This window comes from Sturnira hondurensis, unplaced genomic scaffold (assembly GCF_014824575.4).
Source record: "Sturnira hondurensis isolate 20B ecotype Veracruz unplaced genomic scaffold, ASM1482457v3 Scaffold0001221, whole genome shotgun sequence".
Lineage (NCBI taxonomy): Eukaryota > Metazoa > Chordata > Mammalia > Chiroptera > Phyllostomidae > Sturnira > Sturnira hondurensis.
The window spans coordinates 1,421,147-1,441,639 of NW_028073852.1; the positions used below are offsets into that span (position 1 = coordinate 1,421,147).

A 20,493-nucleotide genomic window follows, 5' to 3' on the forward strand; every position below is an offset into this window, starting at 1 on the left:
TTCTCTGTCTCGGCCTCTCAGGCGCACATGCAGTCGGCACTTGCTGGGCTCTTGCCGAAGGTTCTCATCACCACCCGTCTCCAACTCCCGAGACGCACACGCCCCAGAATAAAGAGGGGACGGCTGTCACCAGAACAGACGCCACAGGGCTGTCACTCCAAGTGCTTCACGGGAAGGGAGCCCACTCACCACCTGGAGGTTCACTGCACAGGGACCAAGCGCAGCCGTGTTTATTAACGTCCGCCACGCCTGGGAAATGCAGGCAGGAGAGCCACGGGGGGGAGGTCCCACGGAAGCGCCGGGTCCTCAGAAATGAACGGTTCCCTGTGCTGCGTTCAGAAGCCCTTGGCCGTGCGCACCGCGGCGGCAGCCCTGTGCTGGCATCGCTCATCACTCGGCTGAGAGAGGGGCATGGCCCCGCACGTTCGCAGCGCAGGTACAATTTTCCACAGTTTTCGGTCAAAAGCCCAAACGTTATCACTGGCAACAAATGTCATAGTTCTTTCCCTGGGAGGGACAGGCTGGAGGAGAGACAGAAGGTATGCAGCCATGCAATGTGGAAAGTACGGACGCTGACCGAGGATGCAAGAAGCGCTGCACACGGGACGATGATGCCTTGGTCCCCTTCAAAGCGGGCACCTTGGGCCCTCACACAGTTCTCCCAGCGCCAGCAGCTGCCCCCTCGTATTTCCCTGAATCTCACTGACGGTCTGAAATCTCTTCCCTCTCAAAGGGGATGCTAGCTTTGGGAAAAGCCAGAAGTCGCAGGGCATCAAATCTGGGCTGTAGGGGGGCTGAGTCACCTGGGTGGTTTGAGTTTTTGCCAAAAAAGTCTGCACGACACGTGATGCCTGAGCAGTCACATTGTCCCGCTGAAGCTGCCAGTCACCAGCTGCCAAGGCTGCGGCTGCCAATCCAGCCCAATAGCTTCCACAGCGGAAGGTTCAAGCTTAACACAAAATCCGACGCAGATTCGTTGCCCTACTCACTCACTTTGAATGTGACGGCCACACAGTACATATGCTCTCTCAGTGGCGTCTACCGACCCCCCTGACCAGTACAGTGGAGTCATCACCATTCACGCATGTGCACTCCAGTCCCCTCCCCTCGGCTGCCAGGTCACATCAGTGTCACACAGCCGTTCTTCTATTAACAATGGCTGGGCTTTTTCCGGACAGACCTCCTGCGTGCAAATGTCTGTAGCAGCACCGTGACACACCAGGGCTGGGAACCCCAGGCACCCCCGGCTGTGGAACGCGGAACGAGTGTGCCCGTGCTTCTGCACCTGCCCGTGCCAACAAGGAGAATGACCTCCGGGAGGTGCCACGTGAGTGGGCACGTCTGACGGAAGGCTGGCAGGCGCCCCGCCCCGATGGTCCCAGTGTCACTTTCTGGGTCTTCGTTTCACTCTCACGTGTCTGACGTGCCTTCCCGGGTGGGTAGCACAGTGGGAACCGTGTGAAGGTGACTGACGAAAACGCAGGCGGAGGGGCACCTGACCAGTTCGGTTTCTGCTCCAACAGCTCCTGAAGACCAGCCACCGAACACCCTGGGCACTAGGGCGAGGGAGGGCCTGCTGGCCGTCTCGCCCTGAGGAACAGCAGCAGTGTGACGCGCAGCAGAGAGCAAAGTCCCCGACAGCACAGAGCCGTGCCCAGGGAGAATCAGACAGTGAGCCGGGCTTCGAGGATGGGGAGCGCCTGGAGCCCACCCCGAAGACCATCCAGCTGTCTCCTGAGCACAGGGGACAGACATCCCCTTGCTGCCTGTGTCCACCCAGGAGCTTGGACGGGGGGCCCCAAGGCCGAGGAGGCGGCGTGACGAGGCAGACACAGCCACAGCTGCGGCGCCTCTCCCGAGGCACAGAGGAGGGCGCCCGTGCCCAAACCCTGCTGTTTCCTCTTTCTAATTCTTTAATTGGTACTTTCCCAGAAAGGACACTTTGGGGCGGAATTCTGGCCACCTGGGTCCCCTGTGGCGGTGACCTGGCTGCCACAGCAGGGGCACCAGGGCAGGAAGATGGTACCCAGTTTCACGGGTCGCAGTGCGGCTCCCGCCCCAGGCTCGGCCTGTGAGACAAACGGGCCTCGGGAGGCTGCTGTGGGGGCAGATGGGGCGGCGCGGGGGGACCCAACGGACGGCCTCCCTGCTGAACCACGCAGTCAGCTCCGTGCCAGAAACCGAGGGTGGACGTCCCCCGGGCCTCCGCCACCGCCTCTCGGCCTCCATCTGCTGCTGCACGGCTTCTCTGCCAAACGGCGAACAACGCGGTGACGGGCGCGGGAAATGCCAGCTCCCAGCCGCCACGGAGGCGAGGGAACGCAGCCAACGTGGAAACAGTATTTAGTGCCCTGTGTTCAGGCCTCGGAGGAGGCTGCGCACACATGTGCCACCGTTTCAAATGGGTGTTTTCATACACACTTCAAGTTTCGAACCTCTCCTCACTGAAGTGTCTGTTTACCAGGCACCCAAATAGTTAAAATCCAATCTAAAAATCACCTCTCTGTTAAGTAAATCTCCAGGGTCCTCTTCACAATTACAGATTGTAAAACACCGCATTTACGCCCCGGCTGAGTGGCTCAGTTGGTTAGAGCATCATCCCGATGCACCAAGGTTGCAGGTTCGATCCCCGACAAGGGCACGACAAGAAGCAACCAATGAATGCGTGAATGAGTGGAACGACAGAGCAACCAATGACTCTCTCTCTCTGCCCCACCTTTCTCTCTCTGTCTCCCAAACCAATAGAGTAAAAAAATAATTAAAGTCTTATTTCTAAACTCTATGTTAATAGCTCTAAATAAAGTGCTCCTTGAGAACACCCATCCTTAAGCCACGTGAGGGTTTAAGGCCCGTAAACCCAGGTGCCCACAATGACGGGATGTGGTGGCCGGGCAGCCCTGGCAGGTGGGGCAGAGGCGGCCGGTGTCGAGGCCGCCCCCCCCCCCACCTCCGAGTGCCAGGAAGAGTAACACGTAGCCCCCGGAGCAGCGCGAGGCATCAGAAACCCAGAGCGCGCCCCCCCTTTCAGCGAGTCCCTTTCCAACTGGCCTTCGGTGACCACGCACATCGGGGCACAGACTCCTTCTCTTCTGGAAAGCACAAGGAAGCTGGGGACAGGGGACAGGATCCAGACGTGGCCAGCCCGTCCTCCTCTGTACGTCGTGAAGGGATATAAATATCTGTGCTCTGTTCTAAATGTTTGAACTCGGGTTCAGCACCTTGTCAATAAACATCCCAACACGTCTGAAACCATTTAGTTTAATTCAGTTCCATGACTCACCAGCTACCAAAGACTTGATTTAAGGAAAAGTCCCAGACACAATTCCCACTTTCTCACAGTGAAACGTTTTCCTCAATAAGACTGAGGGCAGAGACACGGGACCGTGGGCTGTGCAGACGACCGGTTCTGGTAAGGGGGACTTACGAGGAAACGGAGGGGGAAGAATTAAGAAAAATGTAAGCCCTAGCTGGTGTGGGGCTAAACCCAAGCCTCACTGGGTTGGGTTGGAGCGCCGTCCCGTGACCAAAGGGTTGCAGGTTCACTTTCCAGCCAGGGCACGTATGGGAAGCAACCAACTGATGTTTCTCTCTATCCCTTCCCCTGTCCCTTCCTCTCTGAAAGCAAAGCAAAAACATCCGGCCCTGGCTGGCGTGGCTCAGTGGACTGAGCGTGAGCCTGCGAACCACACAATCAAGGTTCGATTCCCAGTCAGGGCACATACCTGGGTTGCAGGCCAGTTCCCAGCAGGGGACGCACGAGAGGCAACCATACATTGATGTTTCTCTCCTTCCCTTCCCCTCTAAAGATAAATAAATAAAAATCTTTAAAAAGTAAAGAATTAAAAAAATAAAAAAGAAAACAGCGTCCGCAGGCGAAGGTGGTTGAAAACAGCAGAGCAGCACCTTCCCTGTCACTTCGCGGGGACGAGGTGCACCAGTCACACCGAGAGAAGGGACCACACTCTTTCTGGCCTCCACATCCCCCGAGGGCCCAGGGGCCTTGGCCCTGGTGAGGGGACTACACTGTCCCGAGGGCCCCGGCCCCAGGTGGTCAGGAGACGCCACAGCACCCGCCCCCCACCACAACCCCACTCTCCTCGAAAGGCAGCGACTCGTGAGTCACCCCATGACATCTAAATGTTCATTTTCACATTTTTTCAGTTCCCGTGAGTTCTGACCCTCACAGCTCAAAGAAAAATCAGCACCCCACAGCCCCCCAAACCCTCTGGTGGGCCGTTTCTCTGTGGCTCCCAGTGAGACCCCAACCAACGAAAAACACAGTCCATTACGGTGCAACTCAGGACGCTAATCCACTCCCCTCCGTGACTTCGCAGGGACACTGCGTTCAGGACAAAATAAAATCGAAGGGGTGAGCCTGCACTGCGCTGGCTCCATCCAGCAGCCTCCTCAGGAGGGCTGGTGGCCGCAGGGACCCACCGCCCTGCAGAAAGACCCTGGTGCTGGGTAACTCGGGTCTGCCCAGCGAAGCCGCCGTGCCCGGTGCAGCCCAGCTCTGCCCTGTGAGGCGCGTTGGGACGAGACCCACACTCAGAATCGCAGCATCTAGCACAACCGATGGCCCTGCTGGTGTGCGAGCCCGGCCCAGCCCCAGGCCACGCTGAGCTCCGCAGCGGACGGTCTGGGGCTGGGGCGCAGACGCACACACAGACACGCACACATGAGTGTGCAGAGACAGACACGCCCATGTGTGCTTACGCACACGGGTGTGCACACACCAATGCAAGAGCATGCAGGCACATACAGACTTCACGGCACAGCAAAGGCACGTCAGCACGCGCCAGTGCGAGGTGCCTTGGGCACAAACAAGCCCACTTCACAGCAGCCCTGCAAGGCGACGCAGCGTCTGCCTCAAACGTGGAAACTGAAGCGGGGGCCGGGCGGGTGACCGTGATGCAGGTGCAGCCACCTGGCTTCACACCGTACCCCCGTGCCCCTTACACAGCAACAGGGGCTGGGAGGGGAAAGGGCCCAGAAAGACCCGCGCCGCAGAACAGGTGTGAGCAGCCCCTGAGGCTGGGAAGGACTCCTCCAGGCAGGGCCACGCCAATAGATGTGCACTAACCGGAGAGCAAAGGGGCCCGGACACCCCCAGGGCAGCGCCCCTCCCTCCTCACTCCCTGGCCCAGGGCAGCACGGAGCCACCGCCCGGCCACCCCCACCTGCAGAGCAGCAGGAGCTCATGGTCACTCCACCCACAGGCTCGTTATCTGAAAGGCAAGAACGAACTCCGACAGGGGCACCCTGTCGCAAATCTGTGGGCTCCAGCTGAGAGAGGGTCCCCACCTCTGGAAAAAGGCGAGCCCACGAGAATGGGTGTGGGGGCAGAGGCCATCATTCAGGGGGCCGACAGGGCCTGCGCCTGGTCAGTGGTCTCGGCCCCACTGCAGGTGTCCCCGCCCCTCACCCGGTCTCCCGAGTTCCGGGTTCCCACTGAGGACGCCAGTCACAACGTGGGGAAGGGCCCACACACAACCTGGATGTGCAGCGGCAGGGGGCACAGTCGGACTCTCGAGGGGCCGCCGGACACTCACCAGGAGCATCTGACAACACGGAAGGGCCGCAGACGTGAACCTGAGTGAGGACTACGCGGCAACGAAGCCACCACCGACGGGCGTGAAAATGATGGGGAAGGAGACTCCAAAACCCACTCTAGCAGCTTGCAGTATTATTTATTATTACCCTTTTCTTCTATTTTTCAAATCCGCCACGAAATGGCTTTCTTACCAGAATAAAGATTTTAAAAGGTAAAACTAATAAAACCGCACACTACGGGGGGAAGGCAGCTGGCGTCCCCAGAGCAGATGCCCTGGGCCCCGGCAGGGCTCCCCACACCAGCTGAGTGGGGTCACGTGTGCGTGCGTGTGGCGGCGCCTGCCAACAGCCACATCACTTCTGACCCTGTCACCCTCTGTCACGCGGGGGTACAATTTTGTGGGAGTAAGTGGAAAGCCTGAAATGAAACAACACTGCAACACAAAACAGTAATACCATTTTTTTAAATTATGACTATTTATATGCAAGTGAAAGTGCTATAAATTTTGGACTCATATTTTATTAACCTCATTTTAGTTCAATGACTCAGTGAATTCGGCCTTCCTATATTTTTAATTTATCAGAAACACCACTTACTATATTTCACCGCAGCTGCTGCCCGCAGCTCAGACACGGGGCGCGGCAGCCGCCCCTTCTGCCCTCACCCACAAAGCGAACGGCCGTGGGGGGCTAGCGAAAAAAAGAATGGAGTCATGCTACCCATAATAATACTGCTACAACAATTAATGTCCTCATTTAACAGTGCCAGCATACAGATGTGAGCAGCATGTTTCAACCCCTCCCACCCTCACTAGCCCCCCAAAATCAACTCCATTTCTAAAATTATTCTGATAAAAATAATGCGCCGAAGTTCGGGACTGGACAGGTCGCCTCCCACCTCCAGCACCACGGAAGGTTCGGAACTGTCTCACGTCGTCGGCTGCTCGGTCGGCAGGCGACAGAGCAAAGGCGCAGAGGAGGCCTCCTGCACAGCGATTGGGGGGGGCTGGCCGACCCTGGCCTCCTGGTGGGGGACGCAGGGAGGCACAGCGACCAGGGCCAAGGGGCCAGATGTCTCACTCTCTCTGCGTCCATGGCAGTCCCTTTTAGCACGCCGAGGGGCTGTCCGAGGGGCTATCCGACGGTCCAAACATATAAGGTGGAACCTGAGGGACAGCGAGCCCGCCCGCAAGGCAGGTGACAGGAGGGAAGTCCAGGAGCCCAGGCGGCCCAGAGCAGGGAGGCAAGAGGTGACGCTCCTGCGGAAGTCGGGACCCCAGTGGGCCGTGCCTCCAGGGGGTAGTGGGGGGAGAGCAGGCACACCCTCACGCTCTCTGGCACCAACCCCGGGGGCAGGGCAGGGCCGGGAGGAGAGGAGGAGAGGAAGAGGCCCAAACCAGGCTGAGGACTTTCAGCCCAAGGCAGCCCTGGTGCATTCTGAATCAGCCTTGCCCAGACACGCTTCCCCATAAGCCCACCTGTTTTAGATACATATGGGGGTGCCGGTGGGGGTGTGTAGGGCGGAGGGGGAGACGGGAGGAAAACCCGGGTCAACTGTAACAGCATAACCAATAAAATATACTTTAATAAATAAGTAAGTAAACAGATCAATACCCACCCAACGGAGGGTTTCAGGCTCTTTAGAGCTTTGCCATCACCAGCACCGTCGAATCACTGAGGAGCCCGTCACTCCAAAAAGAAACTGCCATGCCCACTGGCAGTCACCCTCCATCCCCCACCCAGCCTCATCAGGGCATGTTACATGGGATCACACACGTGTTCTCTTCTGTGTCCTTCACACAGTTATGCAAGGTGGGTCCTGGCTCTAGGTGGCTCAGGGAACCTCAGCCATGAGCGTGTTTAAAGTGGCCCCAGACTGGGGCCTGCTGCCTGGCAGAAACCAGCAAGAAGCCGCCCTGGAGGAAGGTACCCGGACCGGGACGTGCCCAGCCCCCACGGGCGACTCCACGGTAAGAGTGGAGAAGAAATGAGACAGCCCACAACCCGCAACCAAGCCCAACATCAGCAGCTAAGGGAAGCCCCAGGGAACATCCAATTGGACCATGAGACAAAAAATAAAATGCTATACTTCTATGTTCAAATGAACTAAAAGGCAAATTAAAACTAACCAAAAAAACCCCAGAACAACTAACTGACCAGTGTGGCTCAGTGGGTTGGGCATCACCCTGCAAAGCAGAAGGTCACAGGTTCGACTCCCAGTCAGGGCTCATGCCTGGGTGGCAGGTTCAGCCCTGGGTGGGCACACAGGAAGGGCAGCCTATCGATGCGCCTCCCTCTCCCTTTCACCTCCCTTCCCCTCTCTCTAAAAGTAAATAAATATTTTTTAAAAACCTAACTGCAGAGAACAGGAAAGTGACCCAATAATAAACCAAATGAACTTCTAAAGCAAAAAACCACAGTGAGAACTCAGCGGGCTGAGAGAATGAAACAGAACCTGAGTGGGGGGCTCGGTGCTGAGGCTCCTGCCGGGGTCCAAGCTGCAGCACGGAGGGCGGGGTGGAAGGGCGGGGCAGGGAGCCGGCACCCGGTCGGTCTGGAAACTCCCTGGGGGAGACCTGCTGCGGCGGGACTGACAGCCGACGCCCCCCATGCAGGGACAGAGGGAGAGGGTGGTGGGCCCCCGCCACCCTCGGGGAGCAGAAGGAGGTCAGGCTGGACTCCGTGCCCAGGAGAAGACCCTTTGGACGGGGACTGAGCAGAGACATTTCAGACCACACACGGACTCTGGCATCTGCAGAGCCTCCTGAGAGGAGACGCTGACCCCCCAGGCACCGTGAGCAGCCCCATGGAGAGCCTGAGCTCCACAGGACGGACGCACGGCATCCTGCACACGGGCGTGAATCCACGGGAGGGAGGACCGCTGAGAGCCATGTGCGCTGGTGGTGCTGAAGACGGAAATAAACTCACAGCGACACTAACACACAAGAGCAGGAGGGCTGCGGGTCTGCCAGCGTCCCGGGCCGTCCGGGGGAAGGTGAGGGGTCAACTCCGTCCTGAGGCCACTCCGAGTCCCTCCTGTGGCTGCTGGGAGTCTCTGGGACAGTGGGAAACTGCACATTGTGTTAGAAACAGAAGGAAAACACACTAATAGTAAATACTTTCAATCCGTAAAAAGACATGAAAAAAGAAAAAGCACAGGTACAGAAAACATAAAGTAAGATGGCGAATTTAAGCCCCAATAAATGTAAACAGACTAAATGTTCCAATTAAAAGACAAAGACTGTCAGACTAGACTTTTTACTCCATCCACAAGGCGTCTGCCAGAGACTAGGGACAAGCTCACAGCCTCGGAAAGGCCTGCTACGGGGCAGAAGGGCAGAGTGCACGCCTAGCCGGGAGGAAACCGGTGTCCCCCTTCCCGGGAGGCACAGCGGACTCTGCAGCGCCCTCGGGAGGAAAGGGCGGGTCTTCAGAGCCAGCAGACGGCCCACCAGGGAGAGGTAGGCTCACAGGTGCGAGGCGCCATCCCCAGCCCTGAAACACCAGCCTTGCACAAGCACACACCGTCACAGCCGCACCAAGCATCCTGAGAAAACGTCTGGGAGTCGGTGCCGGTGCGGTCGCCCTGCAGAGCTCAGGACGCCACCAAGGGACACAACTGGTAGCGGCACCTGCGGCTGCGGGCACACCGGCCATGCCAGCAGCACACAGCGTGGGAGCCGACGTGCACAGAGGCAGCCAGGCACAATCCCACACGGTGCGCAGCTCCACTCAAAGGGCTGAGCTCTGAGTGCGTGTACACACACACACACTCACACACACACTCTCCACTGAGCCACACCGGCCAGGGCCGGCTGGTGCATCTCGATGTTGCTCTCACACATCGATGTCCCCTCTTCCTCCCTCCCTTCCCCTCTCGCTAAAAAGTGAATAAACAAAACCTTTAAAAAAAGCAGTTAAGCCAGAAATCAAGAACCAATCCTAGGACAGTCCCTCTATGCTTAAACAATTACGAAGCTTGTTCTTAAATTACTCATAAACTAATCAATTCAAAATGAAATTTAGAAAACTTGAACTGAATGACAAAATATTATATCAAAACTTGTGAATTGCAGCTAAGCACTTAATTACATAATTTACAGTTTAAATCGTTAAATAATATGCCTATATTAGAAAAGACAAATCACTGGAAATTAATAAGCTAACTAATCATTCCGAGAATGTCCCCCTCACAACCAGGGGAAAATCCCGACCAGTGCGACTCAGTGGGCTGGGCAGTGTCCTGCAAAGCAAAGGGTCACCAGTTCGATTCCCGGTCAGGGTACAGGCCTGGGCCTCGGGCTCCACCCCTGGTCAGGGCGCGTGCAATGGGCAGGTGGTGGATGTGGCTCTCGCATCAGTGCTTCTCTCCCATGCGCTCTCCTCCCTTTCGCATCTCGAAAAACAGACTAAACCTTTAAAAGAATGGCGGGAAAGGCAATAAAATAAATCCAAGGAAAGTAGAAAAAAGGAAATATTAAGTCTTTAAAGTAAACTAATGAACTATTGACAAAACATACTATAGAGTATTTAAAAAGCCAAGAACTGCTTATTTGAGAGGCGAATAAAATGGACAATCCTCTTGTAAGAACTGAAAACACAGTGCATAAAAAGTAATAAAAAGGGGACAACACACAAGTCTACAGGCTTTTAAAGGATCACAGGAGGATGTCATGAACAATTTGTGCCCACAAACTGGAACCTACATAAGTGGACAGTGGCCTCTACACCTGTAACTGGGCTGAAACTGACTTGTGAAAAAGGACATTTTAAAGGCCAGTTCCTACCTGCCAGGCACGCCTGATCTTTCCACGCAGACACGTGGACGGATCACTCTCTGGGGCCCTGAGTGACCCGGATGCCTGACGCGCCCCCAGGGCCACGGGGCAGGGAGGCCATGGGGCCACCCTCGGCCGAGGTTGCAGGGCCTGCAGGCAGGACAGCGGTGAGACACCACACAGAAGAGCGGACGGCTCTCTGACACATGTCCCGACTCTCTGACATGCTTCCCACAGCCTGGGGCGTCCTGCACGGGGCTGAGGGAAAGGCCCCTCAGCACAGACAACAGGGCATCGCTGGTCTCAACTGCAAAGGGGCGAAGCCCAGGGAGGGAGCGGCACCCCAAAAGTCAACGAGGCTTCCCCGCTGGGAGGGAGGGGTGGAGGGAGTCACCGAGATGGGAGCGGGTACAGCCACGGCATCTAGGACATCGGGCTGTTTCTGGACCCCTGGAGGGACACACAGGTGTTCCTTTTATAAATACCGATTACACCGAACACATGTTCTAAGCATTTTTAGCCCATAAATTTTTAAGAAAATTAAATCAAATTAAGACTAGAAGGAACCTTCTTAAATGAAATATCAAAAAGAAAAGAGCGATTACACAATCCCTGACTGGGCTCCAGGATTACCAGCACCGGAAGAGGATTTGTGTGTAATTAACTAAAAACCCTGAAGCAGGCGTCCAAGGCGCCCTCTGAGGCTGCCTCCGTCTGCCCGGGTTAGATCCTGACTCCAAAGCAGACAGGCTTTAGGCTTAAATCCTCCTACTGGATTAACGGTCATTTCCCTTCCAATCTGCGCCCTGCCTGGCTCTGTAAAACCCGAAGGGAAGGCCAGTGTTTTTCCCTCAGAACAGAGGTGCTGGCCCCGGATCTGCAAATGGCTGTCTGGGGATCACACCAGCCCCGGTCCACCGAGCCCCAGTCCGCGATGCTCCCCAACGTGGGGACTTCACCTTCAGTGTGCACACCACGTTTTGGGGCAGAAGGGAACCCCACTCGGGAAGCGTGAGGCTCAGGGAAGGAACAGCCCCACATGTGCAACTCACCAACCGAGGAGGGCCAGCCTCAGCCGCTCCAACCCAGCCAACAGGCAGCAGCCTGGCCACACAGCCCCACCGTCTGCAACACCCGGTCCTTCCGCCTGGAGTGTGGCACCTCCCCTCCGGGACAGGCAGTCACCTAGTGCCCGGGGAGCCCCCACCACACGCAGCTGGGAGCCTCAGCCAAGCAGTCACACACCACGCACTGCCAGGACGCGATCCGAGAGAAAGGAGGCAGCTGAGTGGGCTGCAGGCGCCCCGAGCTTTCTGTGAGGAGAGGGGGGGGCAGGCAGAGCAAGACCGGGTCACTGAGCCCAGGAGATAGAGCTCAGAGTCCTGGAGGCCAGGCAGCTTGAAGTGCTGCCACTCCAAGATTTTCCAGCCTCCGTAAGCAGTGGTTTAAAACCTAAGAGAAGTTTCCCCCAGGCAGAGGCCGCAGGGAGCACAGGTGAGAACAGAAGAGAAGCAGGTAGAGGCAGAGCTTGGCCGGCCTCTCTCTGCAGCCTCCGGCGACTCAACAGATGCCTGTGAGCGGCGTCCTGGGGACTGAACCCAGCGATCCCAGGAAAAGAAGTGGGGCTCTGCCCACCCTGCCTCGTGGTGGCCGGGCTGGCGTGCCCTCACCCAACAGCCTCCCCTCCCCGCCTTCCTGCAGCCTTCCTCTGCCAGCCCTGCCCCTGCAGAACCTTCGATGGCAGCCAATTCTCTCCTCCCGAGACCACCCCCCGCCCCCCCCGCCCCCGCCACGTCCTGCGTCCTGCTCTGAGCGCCCGCCCTCCCCAATAAACCTGCCAGGCCCTGGGAGCTGCTCACGCACCAACAAGCTCGGCGCGGCGCCTGGCACACAAACACTCAGTAAACGTTACCTGGGGTACTGAGCCCTACAGACCTCTCCCTCCCCACACCTGACCACTTGGCCTGCTGGGGGTTCCCCCCACACCCAGCACTGGGCTGCCCCAGGTGCCCCAGGTGCCCCTGCCCCACCGAAAGTCCACAGCCTTGCCCCGCAAGTGCAGACACAGCACTGCCCAGCCAGGCTCTCCTTGACCCGGGACATGGGCGTGTTTTCCTCCGAGAGACAGCAGTACCTCAAGAGCCTGTCTTGTGTACCCTCGTGTGCACACCACGGCCTAGTGCCAGGTGTGTCAATAGGACCAAACGCTGCTCGGAGCCCGCACCCCGAGGAACGCCGAGGAGCACGGGATCTTGTCCTCCGAGGGCTGGGCAGGGCCTGTGCCTTGTGCTATCCGGACGGTGCACCCGGCGGTCCAGCTCCGGGGCCAGGCACCCAAGGGGCTGACAGCTTCCAGATGCCCAATCAGACTCAAGAGGCGAGAAGCTCTACCAGCCCCAGCTCCACCAGAGCAGGCCCAGCGGGCCCAATGTGAAGAGCGGGAGGCCCGAGGCGAACCGTCTGCAGGCACGCGGCCCTGTCCACACTGTAGCTCCCGGATCCCCAGAGCTGATCTCGAGGATCTCCGGGCTCTTCCTTCCACAGCCGCAGTCCACGGTGGGACACAGCGCACTTCTCACAGCAGGCCCAAAGAATCCCGTGGCGGCTCCTCCGCATTTGCAGAAGCCTAGGTTGGACCGCCAACGGCAGCCCTCACGTCTCAGGTGCAGAGAGACGGCCCCAGTGGCTTGCCCCCGGGGTTCACGCGCCCCCCTGCACACCAGCCCCAGTTGGAGCCCGGCTGTGGGTTCTCCCGCTTCCAAACCTGGAGGGGCCTCCCTGATCGATTGCACAGGCCCCCCAGGAACACGAGCCCAGGCGAGGGACGGAGTGTCACATGCCTCCCAAGTCTGTTGCCTGACTTCTGCTCGGGTCACTGTTGATATTTTTGGCCAACTACCTGATGTCTCCAAGTCCTTCTGCCCAGTTCAAGGTTGATGCCCACTGACCTTGAACTGTACAGCAAATCTCCAACATCTGCTGAGAGGACACTTGAGCTCTGAGAGGTGACCGCAGACGCCACAGAGCTTTGTCATGAGTCACATTTGTCAGCACCCTCCGGACGAGGTCACAGCAAAATAAAGTGCAGTTTTTATTAATTCATGCAAAGTTACAGCCTCATTACACAGTCAAATAAAGGCTGCTATAAAAAATCACTGTCTTTTCGAAAGGCCACCAGACGAGTGGCACTGCATCGCCGGCCCCTCGCGGGGCACGGGCGGGCCCTCCCCGGTGGCGGCTGCCCACTGGGCCCTGCTGACTTGGTCGAGGTAGACGAGAAGAGTGCGGCCTCCCAGAAGTGCATGGTGGGGAAGGACAGGCAGGTGAACCACAGAATCAAATAACTGAGGGCATTCTCCCTTGATGCCGCACCGGAACTCGGTAAACGCCGGTTTGCTGCAGGCTGACTGAGATCTGCCTGAACAGGATGTAAAACATAAAACCTGTCGGAAACCACAGCAGCGAACCTTTCCTACCCGCCAGGTAAAACCTATAACCGTGGGGTCTAACTGACTGCGGATGGGTCTGCACACGCGGATGAGTGTGTGACACCATGGCTCGGCCGCCTAGACACATGTGCTCACTGTTCCGTTGTGGACACGGTCCACCGCACAGCAGCTACGAATCCGTCACCCACCTGGCCATGACTGACCTATCGGAAAGCCCAGAAGCCCTGGGAAGCCGGGACGCCCACACCGGCAGACATGGGTCCCCAAAGTGCTGAACTCTCACTGGAAGCTCAGAGCGCACCACTGGCAGGGGATGCATGCTCTGGGGACACGATGACTCACTGTGCTCCTTTTCTAGGAAACATCTGCAGAACACTGAGCTTAAGGGACCAGAGCTGGCCTGGCAGCCTCTTCTGGTCCAGTTCCGACCCACCGATCCTGGCAGAGGGTCATCACACAAAGCCATGGTGCCCAGGACCAGAAAGGCGTGTACCCGAGAGCCAGGGTTTAATGACCCTGGTGACTTCTCCTGCCCCATCGGGACACTCTCAGGCGAAGTTTGCAGAGTCTCTGTGGTGAGTGCAGGGTGGTGGCCAGTCCACGGTGCCTGCAGCAGTGGGGCGCCGCCCGGACCCAGGTGGCAGCACAATGGGAGGCCAATAACATCTCTGTGACTGTGGAAACAGTGCTGACCGCGTGGCCCCTGAGGCCACTGCAAAGACGGCAGCACCACGGCAGTACCATCTCTGTCAGCCGCACGCCCACCGTCACTCAGGGGCCTGCCCAGCACACGTTGTTCGTCTCCCCGGCCTCGCAATATGGATCTGACACTGCAATTGGTCAGTCAGTCGGTCGGTTTTTAATACAAGCTTGCTTTCTCAAGTTCCGCCTCCTCTCATTGCTAGCCACATGACTTCTGCGACTTTAGACAAGCCGCTGACTGAAGTGGCAGTTTCCTAATCAGGCACACAGAGGTGAGGACCCCAAACTAACTCACGGTGACCTGCGCGTAAGAGACACAACCACAACCTGCATGGGAGCCCTTTGGACACTGTTCATCTCTTCATCCGCACAGTTCCACTGAATCCCCACGACGGGCCAAGCTCTGTTCTGTGAGCTGTGCCAGCAAGGACAAGGTCCTTGCTTTATGATAAAGGGCTCAGTTCTTGGGGTGGGGACACGAAGAAAAACATCGGAGACGTAGAGACTGATCACGAGTGACCAGGAGCTACCTCCGATGTGGTGATGGGGCAGGCATCTGAGAAAGCGACCTAGCAGGCCAATGCCAAGAACAAGGAGAAGCCAGGTGTGCGAAGGTCAGAGGGCAGAAAGAAACAGAAAGGCAGGTGGGGCCAGACCATGGAACTTTTCCAACCAGGGGGAGGAATCTGGATGCTACTCCAAACCCTCAGGAAGCTGGGGAGGGCAAGGGAGGGAGTGCAGGAAGGAAGTCGTGGAGTCTGATTCACACTCTCCCAGGCCCTCTGGCCACTCGGTGCATCATTCTACAGCCCCACCTCCTCCTCCCAGGCAGCTGGAGTGAGTCTGCCAAAGGCCTCCTGCCGGAGCGACAGCCCCCGAGCGTCCCCGTTCCAGCCCACAGACGCCGAGGCCAAAGATCCACCTGAGACCAGTTGTCCCCGCGCGCCCGCTTTCCGGTGGGAGAATGATCTGTGGCAACAATAAAGCAGCGGAGCAAATCACAAACGGGGGCATCTGTGCACGTCTGCCCCAGCCAGAGCTCCGTGCCTCATCATCTCGAACTGTAACTCATGCACGCAAGGTACAGAGGCTACTGATGCATGTACACAAATTAACCAAACAAAGTTGATAATAACAGTATTAAACTGACAGCAACTTAGTAACCAGGATGCGGTAACAGCGGCACTTGAAAACCAGGGCTGACCGCAAACAAAGAGTGCGGGGACGCCAACGGAGAGCGGGCATGCCGGCCGCCGAAGGCCAAGTGCCAAGTGGCAGGAAACTTCTTGGAGTTCTCGGTCAACTTCAGCAAAGATGTCAATTTTAGGAATCCTTAGCAAGGCCACTAAATAGGACACCAGCAAGTGATGGGGGACTCAAATGTTGGAAAATTTTTAGTTTCAGGTAATAGCTAATAAGCTTAGCAATCAATGCAATAAAAGTTCCAGGAACTGAAGGTAGGACCCACTCTGACTCTGGGAGACCCTAAGCAGTTCCACCTTCGAGCCTGGAATCTGTGCCACGTGCTCCAAGGTGAGACGCCCACGCCCAGGGCACAGATAGAGACCACCGCCCAGGACACAGACGAAAGATCCTGCAGCTTTTATCTGATTAACTTCGCCCCTGAATTCTAATCTCCTTACCTACACTTTTCTACTCCTTATAAGAAGGGTCGGTTTAAAATAGAGTTTTGGACGGTCTGTTAGGGTACAAACCCGCCGTCTTCTAAGATCACCAGCCATCTGAACACAGCGCCCCTAGTGGAGATTCAAACCCTGTGTCTGTGTGTTGGGTCTGGCAGGCGACAGGGAGCACGAATGCCAGCTTTCCGGTTTCATAAGCAACCACCGACATAGACACAAGACAAAATTGCGTGGAGCTGCACACCGACCACAGGAGGGCCCAGAGACCGGCTCTGCCTTCAGGGCAGTCGACAGCCCGCTGGAACTGGTCGGTGACTTTCCCCGGCTCTCCCCTCACGGCACATGAACTAGTGGCTAAACTCCGCAGCACACCTATAAATATATTTTCTGCTGATCTGACAAAAAATAGGTATAATTTTGAATCATTCACACCAGATGGCTACTGCTGTGTTGGCTGCTGTGACTTTTTTTATTTGACGGTCTACAGGAAAAGAGGTCAGCGGCCCTGACTAAATAGTCGGGTATTTATTGCATGTTTTAGAAATTCTCGCACACACCAGTTGGCAGTCGCTGCCGTAGGTCCTGGCACTCGACAACCAGGCCCCCCTTGCTGCGTCCCCACGAGGCTGCGTCCCCACGAGGCTGCGCCATCTGGCTGCACACACGCCGCGTGTGCAGGGCCCCCAGCAGCAGGGGCTGCCTGGAGGCACCAGAGCAGAGGGTGCCCACAGGCCAGAACCAGCTTCGAGTTTTGTAACATCTGAACTAGTGCCAATATTTTAAAATCAGAAGACTCCATGTTAAAAAGTAATTTTTTAGAAAGGTTTTCTGGCTTCTGAAAGAAAAGGAAGGAAAGAAGATCGGGCCGAGCCCAGCTACCCTGGTACCCATGGCGTGCCTTCAGAGGCCCACCGTTCCGTCCTTTGGACACTCACGTGGGGGTCAGAGGTCAGCGGCCACTGACCTCTGGACCTCTATCATCATTCTCGTATCTGGCCCGTTTTGCTCATTTATGCTGTTTTCTACATCAGGCCCCTGGTGAACATGAGTCGGACACCCCTGTGACACTACATCTCAACAGCACTTACATTTGCAACCTTTGGCCTACTGGGTGTGCCGAAAATACACCCTCAGGATCTAACCAGGGGAATGACGCCGCAGGGGCTGTTCAGATGCCAAGTGTTCCCGAACTGTTGGCTGCTGGTTTTCTCTTCTGTTAACAATTGCGAATGTCAGATACAGCAAAGTTCTCCCCCAGCTCTTTTCTAAGTAGCTGTCTCAGTAATACTCACAGAACTTTCCTTTCTCCTGACAACCCTCTGAAGAACTTATCATGGGTTATGTTGATCGTTGACAAATGAAATGACACTTGTTTTAATGAAAAGGTAAAAAATACCTATCTTCATTAATCACTTGTGAACAGTCTGTGCATGTGCTCAGGGTAGGAGAGAAACCACATTTCAAAAGAAAAAAAAATGCCCTCGAAGTAGGATGAAAAAATGATTAGACAGTAACTTTTAAAATAAACGCCTTTTCACATGCACAGAGCAACCACAAAAGCCTTGAACTACATGACCAGCACTAAAGATGTCCACAAGACACGCTTTATACGGTCCCTTCCGAAGATCACCTTCTTTACTCCTTTAAATACTTCTGGATGAAACAAATGTTCCTAACCCTTTGAAAGTAAGCCAAAACAGTAACTGCAGCACTGGTTACTAGTGATTGACTGACCAGAATTACCATAAGGATAATCTTACATATGCTTAACATCGTATACCAAATACAATAATCTGATGTAAACATACATTTTCATAAGCCTAGAGCAATCGCACTGAATTGTAACACCATCTACCCCTTTATACCACTAAAGTGTTCATATGAATAAAGAACATCTCCAAGGAGGAAATAAGTCACAAAGACAAATGATAAGTGTGCGTAATGAGACAGTCCCACCCGTTTGTTTTGGAGATCAGGACACAGACGGTGGCTGATTACGGACAGAGTGAGCAAAACTGGCTGATTTGTTCCCTACTGCCTGCTGTGCCTCGCTGTCCACACTCCAGCACTAGGGGAATCATCCTGAAACCTGGACCCGAGTTCCAATCCATCGTTCTTACTCTAACTCCGCTACCGGGGAAATTCTGTCTCCAAGTTCCAGCACAGGGCCCCCCATAAGAGGAGGAAAGCCTGGTTCCAAGACAAACTGTTCAGAAGGCTGTGATGAAGTTCATTGTAACTTTAAAACAACTTTGTGTTAACTTGTTACTAGCCGAACAGTCGCCAGCAACCTTGTTTCCTAGCACACCACACCACACTTCTGCACTTCACCCGGCTCCGGCCGGAGTGAACTAACCACGACCTAACCGTGTGGGTACAAGTATTACATCACAAGTTGTTTTTCCACTAAGTGTTAACAGCACTAAGTAAACCAGAGTGTGTAAATACTTGCAACGCTGTAATTGTGAAACTGCTGAACTTTCATTGTCTCAAACAAACAGTTTGAATTAACACTACCCCGCGCATAATTACAACCCAGAACAGCCTTCACGCTGTCAACCAACAACTGGAGTCTGAAATGACTTGTGCTTTTTAGTTAACTTGTAACTGTGGCTGGGGGCGGGGGGGGGGGGGGAGTCGCCACTTTCCCAAGGACAATCTTTCGGCTCTGAACTTTTCCTCCGCTGAAAGAACCACCAAGGTCCGAGGGGCGCAGCTGGAGTTCACTCACCCGATCCTTCATCCTCCAGCTCTGAGCTAAGGATTTGGAGCCTTCAATTTTCTCACAGTGCCTCTTTTTCATAAAAGCCAAAGGCAGGTTCCAGTCGGTAAGGTCGGCCTCGTCTTCCTCCCCGAGCCCCAAGAGAGGCGACTGCAGCATCTCGGACTCCATCAGGAGGGGTGGGGGAGGGGGAGTCCTCGGCAGCAAGCGCTCGAGAACCTCCAGCCTTAAAGGCTAGTGTGTACCAGAACTGGGGAAATAACAGAAAAGAGGGGGACCAGAAACAGAAAAAGGCAGAGTGCACGGAGCCCCTCACTCAGGCAAAAGTCTGCTGAGATCCTTCTAACTCCGAGCGGGACGTCGGAGTTGGGGGGGAGCCGGTGGGAAACGGGGCAGCCCCGGGAGCGCCGCACGGACGCACACGCCCCCGGGCTCCGGGACGCTGGCTGCTCCAGAGGCGGTCCGCGCCCGAAGGGGCCGCAGGCCGAGCTGTCAAAGGCGTGCGACACTTGAGGCCTCACGATGACCCTGTTCTCGGCCTCCGAGCACAGGCCGGCAGGTGGTCCGCTCAAGCCGTCGGTTCGCGCCTGGGCGGAGGTCTCCGGCCAAAAGGAAGAGGTTCAGAGCGCCTCGGGCCTCCTGCGGCCACGCTCAGCCCTGCGGGTCCCGCACTCGCCGCAGCTGCTGCGACCAGAGCCAGGACCGGCCCATCGTGCTCGACCGCACCGGCTGCTCAGCCCCGGCTCCGTGCGACCGGGCCGGCCCTGGCCCTCGGCCCCGTGGCCCTCTCCTGCCTGAGATCAAGTCCTGAGAAACGGACGGCACGGAGCCGCGCAGACAGCGGATAACGTGAGCTTATGGGGTTTGCGGAGTTTTGTCCTCGGGTTTGAAGCTACAGTGAAACTCCTCTCATCAGCACATCAAGGAGGACGCCATATTTGCGAGACCCATCATGCACCGCGACCTACGGCGTGGCGAACAGGCCAAACGACGTCAGAGTTCTGGCCCCGCTTCCCGGAGGCGCCGGGAGCGGTCCAGGCCCCATCTCGTTACCATGGTTACCACAGTTCGGCTTTCCAGAGTTTGTCACCCTTCTGTCGCTGAATGATAGCAAAGTCAATCCTACAAATGAAACTACGTAAATTAACTTTGAAAAAATCTTTTTATTATTACACATGGACCTACGTGCTTCTGAAATTGAAGGGCTCGACCCCTTTGTTGTTTCTCCCAGATGGTGGAAAGGCAGCAGCGAAAGCTTCGGGAAGAGCCATTGATGGTATTACCATAGAAGAGAGGGGTCTTTGTTGGTTTTTGTCTGCGTGCCTGTTTGTGTGTTTTCGTACAGTATCTTTCACAGTATTCATTAGATTTTTCTCTCTCTCTCTTTTTTTTTTAATTTGGGGAAAACAAGTCCAAAGATGACCGTTTTTTTCAGCCTTCTCCTCCGGGAGCGGTTTGTGGTTATTCCCACTCGGACCCTGCGCCGAGCGCCCGGCGGCGGCGTCTCAGCGCACAAGTGCGCCCCCTGCGTCCTTCGTCCCTCTGCTGAGATTCCGCGGCGCCGCGCGTTTTCCGCCCGCGCGGAGCTGTCGGCCCGGAGGGAAGGGCCAGCCCGCCGCTTGCGGGGCTTGCCCCAGGGCCCGGCG

General features: G+C 56.2%; 1 protein-coding gene across 1 annotated transcript in view; it reads right to left on the reverse strand.

Moving 5' to 3' along the window:
• RPTOR (regulatory associated protein of MTOR complex 1) overlaps positions 1 to 19,891 on the reverse strand; it is a 138,485-nt gene extending 118,594 nt beyond the window's left edge. The window contains exon 1 of the mRNA XM_037068348.1: positions 18,857 to 19,891. Coding sequence (XP_036924243.1) covers positions 18,857 to 19,018 — 162 coding nt within the window. The 5' untranslated portion in view covers positions 19,019 to 19,891. The remainder of the gene's footprint in view (positions 1 to 18,856) is intronic.
• Between the last annotated feature and the right edge of the window lie 602 nt (positions 19,892 to 20,493).